The sequence below is a fragment of the Sorghum bicolor genome, chromosome 4 (genome assembly GCF_000003195.3).
Source record: "Sorghum bicolor cultivar BTx623 chromosome 4, Sorghum_bicolor_NCBIv3, whole genome shotgun sequence".
Classification (NCBI taxonomy): Eukaryota; Viridiplantae; Streptophyta; class Magnoliopsida; order Poales; family Poaceae; genus Sorghum; species Sorghum bicolor.
Window position 1 is genome coordinate 42765317 of NC_012873.2, and position 9402 is coordinate 42774718.

Below are 9402 nucleotides of genomic sequence, written 5' to 3' on the forward strand. Positions count from 1 at the left end.
CTGAAAACAGAAACAATCATATATGGTACAATAAGAAATGTACCTTTAATGTTATGGTGCCAACAAACCCAGCTTTCACTGTCACTGGAAGTCGGAGAGAATTCAGGGCTTCAGCCTTAAGTTTTAAGTCTTTTAGAACAACGTCACCTTTACAGAGGAAAATGAAAGCTGGGTAATTATTTTCGGAAGCTGAAAGCCAGGTAATTAAGTGGTACACAAACTACAAAATGCTCTTTGGGCCACAAGAAACTGGCAAAAGTTGGGTATCAACAGCTTCCTAGTTTTTCAGAATCTGGTAAAAACTGGCACAATAAACTAGGAAAAAAGTGGCCTGTTTGGATCCCACCCAGTTTCCAAAAGCCAGATTCTTAAAAACTGGAGGGATCCAAACAGGCCCAGAATAGCCAGGGGCGTAATGGTCACTTTCAAATTCTCTCTCATCCACTTCTTGAAAATATTATTTTAATGGCCATTGTCCAAGAGCTAATTGCCACAATTGAAGAGTGCCCTATAGCAAGGACAACATTGAGTAGTGTTTATCAGCAAATACCAACATTGAAAGATGTACAACAGCAAATTTACCCTAAATGTTAGGAGGGAACATGTTGGTGATTGCTCAAAATTATGGTTAAAAAAAAGCAAGATGGAGATAGAACATCATTGGGTATTTCATCTTTCGAAACAGGATCCAAGTGACAGGGACACTGCATGGCCACATCAGGCCTGAACATCAATTATATGACTCAGCTTAGAGCCAAGCAAGTGATGTACATGAGCAAAAGGTAGGAGGCCATCTTCGAGGACAAGAATAAGACTGTTCCTGTGTATACACGGATAAGGCAAGCTTTATAACACCGATCCCGCTTCATACAGCAAAGATCAAGTTTTGACTTGTTCCACTTCATCTAACTTCAAGCTAGTATCAAATAAACAGTACAATAAAGCTGAGATTTGATCTTTTTGTCTAAATAAGGAAAGAATGCGCTTGATCAAACCACAGCAGAATAGAAAACATATATAACAAAATGAAATAATCAGAATCAGATTGCAAGAGATTATGGTTAAGCAATAGAAAAAGGACACTATTATTATATGAAAGAAATATACCTTTCCACACACTTATTCTGAGAGCTTCAACAGAAAGCCCTTCAACATATTCACCCAAATATTTGCGTAGCAGATACAGCACCTATAGTAAAAAGTTACAATTATGTCATGGCTCAGAACATAACACAAACGATGAATGATGAAATGACTCAGAAAATGCAAAAAAAATAGAAATTTGACATGAAATTAAGGATGGTGAAAAAAATGTATAACATGATTCACCATTTAAGCGGTATGTGTCTGTTACCATGAATGAGCAAAGTAAATGTAAAACCTCATAAATTACTCACGACTGCACAATTTACTAGCATGATTGTTTCTTACATAATAAGGCAAAAGAAAAGACGCAATGAAATCCCAAGCAGTGTAGTAGGATGACACAGAACATAGCTCTCACCATAATAGTGTGGATGCTCAAAACTGCATTCACTGTTGAGAGTAAGATGTGATCATGACAGAAGAACATCCAAACTTAAAGAGCAGCATGTGCATATTGTCTGGAGGTAACAGGGGCTAGGAGATTTTAATTTTTTTATTAAAAAAAGACACACTGCAGCTATGAACTTTCACAGTGGTGCCAGATCACCTTATGCAACTATCACAGACAATGTTCTAGTGTCATGGGCTACTTACATGATCATAGGCCAAATGTAATAAGACATTTTGCTCAACCAAAGTCAACAGATTCCTCAAACTATAAAATTGTGAATAAACATATACACAAGCACCACAAGTTCAAAACTTGCCCATTTAGAGGTTCCTCCACAAATCAACATGCAATTCTTCCTCAAGGGAAGATCATAACGCAAACAACCAAGGGTCAATCATCAACGCACTGAATTCTACCCCTACAAACCGTCCCCAAATACGAAACATGATCAGCACACAGATTCACTAACCCAGACCGAACAGCGCCACGACTAAACCAACCCATCGTCCACTAATCGATGACGCGGCCCGTCGTCCATCGCGCGCATCAAAAATGGCCACGACCGAAGGTGCTGAAGGAATTGAAAAACATGGAAGAAGGATGAGAGATCATACGTGGCCCTCGAACATGGCGGATGTCGTGGGGTGAAACCGTCGATGGGTTGGCAGGGCTCGACGTGCCCTAGGACCGCGGCAGCGGCAGCGGCGGCGCGGGCGCGAATAGGCTCCCTCCTTTCGCGCGGCGAATCGCCGTCATAGGCCTCCTGGGCCAAGAGGGGGTTAGGGTTTCCACGAGGGTGGGAGGGGAGAAGGCCGGGGGCAGAGGCCGGAGGTGGCGAGGAAGACGACGAGGAGGTGGACGATAGGAGAGAGGAGAGGAGGGGAGCACGGGACGGGATGGGGCCGGCACGAGGGAGTTCCCGGTGGTGGTAGCACTGGTGGTGGGGTTCTTTTTGGCTCGGTTCGAGCGGGCTCCAACTCCCGAGCGCCTCGGCTGCGACGTACGTGCGCCACGCTACGGACGCGCGCAACAGGCCCCGTCGACAGGTGTTCCGGAGCTGGTAAGAAAAGGCGAGCGCGACAGAGGGCATATTCGGTTGAGATGTGGCAGACGTGCGTCTTCATCACATCAATTTTTTCCACGTATATGGTGCATTATTAAATATAAAATAAAAACAATTAATTATACGGTTTATTTATAATTTCATGACACAAATATTTTGAGCTATTTAGTTCATGGTCCAACAATAATTATTAAATAGAAACAAAAGTATTATAGTAGCCAAACCCAAAAAAATTATGAACTAAACAAGGTGTGAGTTCCATGATCCAAAAGTTCTTATGGCATGTCATTGCCAGAGTTTCATCTGTATGAAATATTAGTAGACTGGCATCTACTCAATTCATCTCTAAATAATTATCATTTTTCATTTCGTACCACAAATTTATAACCTTTATATTTTTAAATAAATTTATTATAAAAATATGGTCTATTTCTAGAAAAGCTGAAAAGAGAGATCCAAGTGCAAAATAAACACGAAACTTATCCGCCACGAAAAAGATCACGAACGGAACGTGGGAATGATCTAGAAGACACTGGGGCCCAGAGGCCGCCAGGGGGGCCGGCCGGCCCCACCATGGCGTCGGGCGGTGCCCCTGTTAGGGTTTCGGCCCTCCTTCTAGAAGCTTTCTCCACCACCTCCGAGGAGTCATCTTGGCCCTTGGTTAAGTCGGTTTGATCCTACGACGCACGTCGCTCCCACCGGGCTATAAATAAAGGGGCAGACCCCCCCTCCTTGAAGGCATCAAATTATTTGGAGATCAATCCATCAAAAGCCTTCTCTAGTTCATCAGAGCCTCTCTACTTCATAATTTTAGCCTAGTTAGATTAGAAATAGAAGAGTTCTAGTTCTTCAGCGGGATCCGGGAGCCTCTGGCGTCTGTCTGAAGCGCGGAGTTTGGTATAGCTCTAGTACTTTTCTCTTATTGTATTCAATATTATGATTCAGGCACCATTGTTCTTAATCTCTTATATATTCTTAATTGCAATAGTCATTGTCTACTTTGATTATATCTCTAGGATAGTTGGTTTGATCTTATTGAATTTATGTAATTGCTTGTATAACGTTTACCTAATTAATTGTTGGGTAGATGGTAGATAATATGTAGACGTGGTGTCTATCTTGTTTATCTGCGAGGACACCCTGACGTGCCGGAACGTGTGGTAGTCCACGCAGGTGACAACTGCGTTGGTTCTTCTGTAGTCCACCCTCTGTACGTAGAACAAGCTTGGGCGCGGTCGCAAAGGAGATGATGCTTGTGTCTTAATATCCTTAGTTGATGCCTCTTTACATCTGATTATGATATAGGGTTGACTTCACAATGATTTCTAGATATAATTACACTAATTAGAGTTATTCATTGACGTAGTTATAGAATTACCTTAGTATTTCTTTCTGAGTTTATCCAATGGCTAGCTATTACTATGACTAAAAGAACTCTGATATTTATCTATTTATGCTGATTGATCATTATTTATCTTATATCTTTTATCAAGTGACTTATCCCTAGGATTCTGGTTTATTGTTCACACCAATAGTATAAGTTATAGTTATAAGTCCTACATATAGACCTTCCCTGTGGATACGATATTTAAAACCCTCGGGTAAAATGTGACATTAGTACGATATTTGTGCGCTTGCGCATAATCTTATATAAATCTCATATTTCGACGCTTTTGAGAAAATTAAGTGTATATTTTCTATTGCGCCGGTGGGAAATTTAGAGAAGTCGCGGGAGAAACACTCACCGGACGCAGGGTGTGGAGGCACCGGACGCTGGCCTGAGCGTCCGGGGTACTGTCAGTGCTTGGCTCTGTTAGGGTTGAGCACCGGACGCACTGCACCGGACGTAGGGTGTTCCCTGTTCATGTGTCTGGTGTGGCCTGTCTTGAGCAGAGGGTGTCTGACTAAGAGCACCGGACACTCTAAGTGCGTCCGGTGGTGTGCGTCCGGTGTGAGGGCGTTTTGCAACCCTCTCTGCACATAAGTCCAGTGTGCACCAGACCGTCCGGTGCCCCGAGTCCGGTGAGGTTCTGAGTTCGACAAACTCTCTACGCACGAGACCGGTGAGTGCCGGACGCGTCCGGTGATCACTTGGTAGCGTCCGGTGGTCCGCAGGTGACCGTTAGAGTTTGACGTGCGAGATTCAAAGGAGAACACGTGGCAAATCCCAAAGCAATGGACGCAAGGGGTCGAGCGTCCGGTGATCACTTGGTAGCGTCCGGTGCCCTCATTTTCAGCCCAGTGAAAGTGGCCAATGGCTAGTTTCTTTGAGGGGGCTTATAAATAGTTGGTGGCCGGCTTTGGGAGGTTCACTCTTGCACATTTGAATACTTGAGGCATACGTGATTGCGAACAGAGCCAGGCTTCCAGGCCAAAAAGAAAGAGGGAGAGCTTTTGCCTTTTTATTTTGTTTTTTATTCAAAATCCATTTCAAACTTACTTCAAAAACATTTTAAATCATTTTGAATTTTAGACAAATCCACACAACTCAACAAAACAAATGTAGTGACATGCATGCTCAAACATGTTGCTAATCTCCTATGGTAAATTTTAATTTAATGAAAAAGTATTACTTTTCCTATATTTCATGATAACAAAAATACTTAAAGTTAATTTTCATCTATTTTCAAAAGAGCAAAATTTGGGGTGTTAGAGTGCAACATGACAAGAAGCCGTCAATCGGCATAGACAAAAACCACTATGGTCTAAAACCCCCACAAGGCTCTACCTAGTCTTAGTTTATTCCTCAACACTTGGTTATGAGCCATGACCACAAACATACTGCCAACCTCCTTTTGCTAACCACCTATTGCTAACCACCTATAGCTCGTAGGTGATAGGGAATCATCTGACTTCTACCGAACTAAGCATAGCTAAGCATTAACTCCGAGCCTATACTAAATAGGACAAGGTATACAAAAGAGTGGTAACCAAGGGATATCTGATGCACCAACGGTTGCAAGCAACTCCTATAACTTAAGGAAATAATATAACCACCATATGAATATGAAAAGTAATTAGTTAGCCTAATTAGTGGGAGACTTAGAATGCTCCGGGACTTGCCTTTCTCGAATGAGCTAGGACGATGGTCTGGGCACTCCTGTAGCTCCTCTTCCTACTCTTCTTCCTTGGTGGCCTCTTGCACCACCACTTCTGGCTCCTTGGGCTCAACTACCACTTCGGTCTCCTGTGATCCTATATAATGCATATGCTCTAGTGAATAGTCAAACGATGGATACAATATGCTGCATGATGATGTGGATGCTTAATTATGAATGATCAAGTTAACATGTATGGAGTAAGTGCATACTTCTTCTTTGGTGAAAATGTATTGCCACACCAAGAACAAATATCAAACTTAACAAGGTAGTCAACATCTTCTAAGAACATGTACCATAAGAGCAAGTATTATAGTAGGCTATAAACTGGCTAAATGCTGAGGTGGAGGAGAGAGAAGAGGAGAGAGGGTAGAAGCAGGTTGTAAGCTTATAGCCAGCTCAAACACAAGAACCAAGAAAGTTTGTAAGAGAGACAAGTGGGCCATATATTAATAGTGATGAGCTAACCACTATATTAGTGGGTTGTAAGAAGGCTGTAAATAAACCTTACAGCCAGCAGCCGACTGTATTATTAGCCTTTCTCTAAGCACATGTCATCTACTGCCTTCTCTTCTACCACTACTTCGACCAAAACATCACAACATTTCATCACATCACACTAGCATGTTTTGAAGTGCTTCAAAGATACAATAAACCATCTTAATTATCTTCTATTACTCATAATACAACTAATTATTTCTTAATTAATAATAGGCTATAATAGCAACATATATGTTTGTTGTTCAATGAATTCTGATAAAACTACAGTAGCTTATGTATTTCTAACATATTCTATCATAAATTTTTTGCTACATTTGGACATACAACATAGCCTACACAAAAATGAGAAATACACTAGGCATAAATCATGGAAAATACTTTATACATGGAAAAGTGTCAAACAATAGATTTCATATTTTTCTTAATTACTAGCATAGGAATAATCTACAAAAATTTATATATCATTATCATGCATATTTTATTTATTATAAAATTCACAAAAGTAGCCATTTTAAGCATTTAGTTCACAACTTATTTTTCCTACAGAGTACATGTCATGTTTTACATTTTTCACAGATACTATACATAAATAAAAGATTAAAAAAAATGAGAACCACATTTTTCTGAGCTATATTCTGTTTACTCTGCTTTTTACAATAAAACAACTTTAAAATAATTTAAATACAGCTACATATAAAAGTATCCCAAAAATGACATGCAACATTTTTACCATGTAGATCTAGACATGCAGAGCACAACAAAATTTGTCTCAACATTTTTCGAGCCTTATAACTCAAGTTATAAATTTTACAAGATTTTTAAAAAAGAAATGATTTCTTTTATTTTTCAAAAAACCCTGGTGCCAAAAACACTAGATCACCTAGATCTACACCTAAGGAGATCACCCAGCGGTGACAGTGTGTCCCCCAACCCCACTTGCCAGCGACACCAAGAGGGGGATGAGCTTCAGTGAGTGGATCTCGCCACCAGTGGGGTTCCCAGCCACGGGGTCGGCACAAGTGTGCTCCCCGTAGCTAGGCGCTCCTATTGGTGCCCTCGGAGTGGCTGTGAGAGCTCTAGGGCGAGCTCCCCACCACGTATGGCAGAGCAACGGTGCTGCATGTCGGTAGCCGAGCCACTTCGGCCATGGCTAGGCCTGGTGAGGGGTGAAGGAGACTCGGGATGGCAAGGCAAAGCTATTGCGTGCAAAAAGATAGAGAAAGGGTGGACGAGAGGGAGAGGACAGCGAGGCTAGGAGCTCCGACGAGCTCATGTGACTTTGACAAGGGATTCAAGTTGTTGGGGCACTCACCTCTGTGGTTGAGCGTGTGTAGGCGATGCGCGAGGCAAAGAGGAAGCTAGAACTGTGCTTGGATCTGCGTGAGGATGAGGTGGCCAACACTGTGCTTGGATCTGCGTGAGCGGTGGAGCTTCACATGGCGATGACAATGGCACTCGGCCATGGCGCTACTGCTGCAGGGCTATGCTGGGAGAGGGAGGGAGGAAGTGACCGGGCAAGTGGGGGAGCGGGGTGGCATCCCGACCAGGTGAAGCCGGTCAGAAGAACTAGCCACCGCCCAAGCCCACTGTTGATATTTGGTAACACAATCAGGAATTGATCCGCAAGCGCAGGGATATCGGTGAGCACTTCACCCGGGAGGTTATCCAGAGTATCGTATTTATATTTTTACCACTAGGAGAAAGCGTGCATCTGACTAACCAAATCTATTACTACTAACCTTTAGGATACAACCATTATGATTTGATGTGAGCGATGTATAGAGAAGACTACAACTGTACCCTTGTTCTAACCTTGGTAAGGATGATCTACTGCTCTATTGGGGAGGCTTACGGAATCTAGACACCACAGAGGATGTTCGACCCGCACCTATAAACCCTATCGATCCTGCTAACGGGATTATGGGCTTAGCTACGGAAATGTCACGTTCCTCGCTACTACCACTAGTACAGGGAAGGGCTTTAGCCCCGGGCCGTAAGCGCCTTTAGTCCCGGCTACGGAACCGGGGCTAAGGTTTCGGGACTAAATGTCCCACCTTTAGTCCCGGTTGGTAACAGCAACCGGGACTAAAAGGTGCGCCAGGATGTGCCACCTGGCCTCCACTTTTAGTCTCGGTTGTTGCTACCAACCGGAACTAAAGACTTTTTTCTTTTTCTTTTCATTTGGTTTTCCATTTAGGGTTTACAATTATGTTATTGTTATTTTCGAATGCGTATTGTTTGCTGGTAGTTTATGGAACGCGCACCTATAATTTATATAATTTAAAGGATTACATATAAATATACTATAAAACACTATATATATATAAATAATATGTATCTATAGGTCCATAATAAAATATTTACACATATGCTTCATGGACAAAGTATTTACAACACAATTTATCTCCACCACTTAAGCATCGTACAAATGATCATCGTTATTTGGTTTCATCTGCTCCTGAGGGTTGAAGTAGCACTCGCCGCCGGAATCCAGGACTTGGTCGTTAAGAAATCCTGCGATTGTCTCCTGAATTCCTTTTCCTTTTAGGCGCACCGCATCCAACACCTGCTCCTTCAACCACATCTCCTTTAATAGACATTATAGAAAAAAGTAAGAGGTATGAATAGGATTTATTAAATAGCAACAAATAAATAAAATAAACTTATTATATATACATGTTACATACTTTTAGGTGCTCAAGATTAGTTCTTTTGGCATACACCGTCATAAACTCGCACACATAGTAGCCACACAAATTGTTGCCCGGTGTCTGCCGTAGAACCCACTGAAGTAAGATGGGCTTTGAAAGTGCTGCATTCAACTCTGGACGGTGTTTCTGCACGAACCCAGCCCAAACCCTAGCAATAAAACGATCATTATTAATTATCCATTACCAAGTTAAAAGAGCAGAATTTAATATATAGAGATCGGAGTTACCCTTAGATAATATCTATCATTTCTTGGTAATCATCCTGTGGTTTTCTCAATGAGTCATAGATTACCAATTGACATTGCCAGAGATCAATGACAATTAGTATCCAATGAAAGTTGCATTTGTGTGCATATGTAGGCAAAATTAGTATATATCTTCATATTGATCTGATTAATTAGTTAAATAGAATGTACACACGATAACGACACTTACTTAAAGTTGTAGGGAAAGAGTATATATCTTTTATCTTTTTGGTTGATCAAGAACCTT

The 9402-nt window shown here is 41.7% G+C and overlaps 1 protein-coding gene across 1 annotated transcript in view; it reads right to left on the reverse strand.

The window, feature by feature from the left end:
* Positions 1–2481, reverse strand: part of LOC8056654 — an 88370-nt gene extending 85889 nt beyond the window's left edge. The window contains exons 1-3 of the mRNA XM_021459886.1: positions 2152–2481; positions 1108–1189; positions 44–147 (exon numbers count right to left, since the gene is read on the reverse strand). Coding sequence (XP_021315561.1) covers positions 44–147; positions 1108–1189; positions 2152–2166 — 201 coding nt within the window. The 5' untranslated portion in view covers positions 2167–2481. The remainder of the gene's footprint in view (positions 1–43; positions 148–1107; positions 1190–2151) is intronic.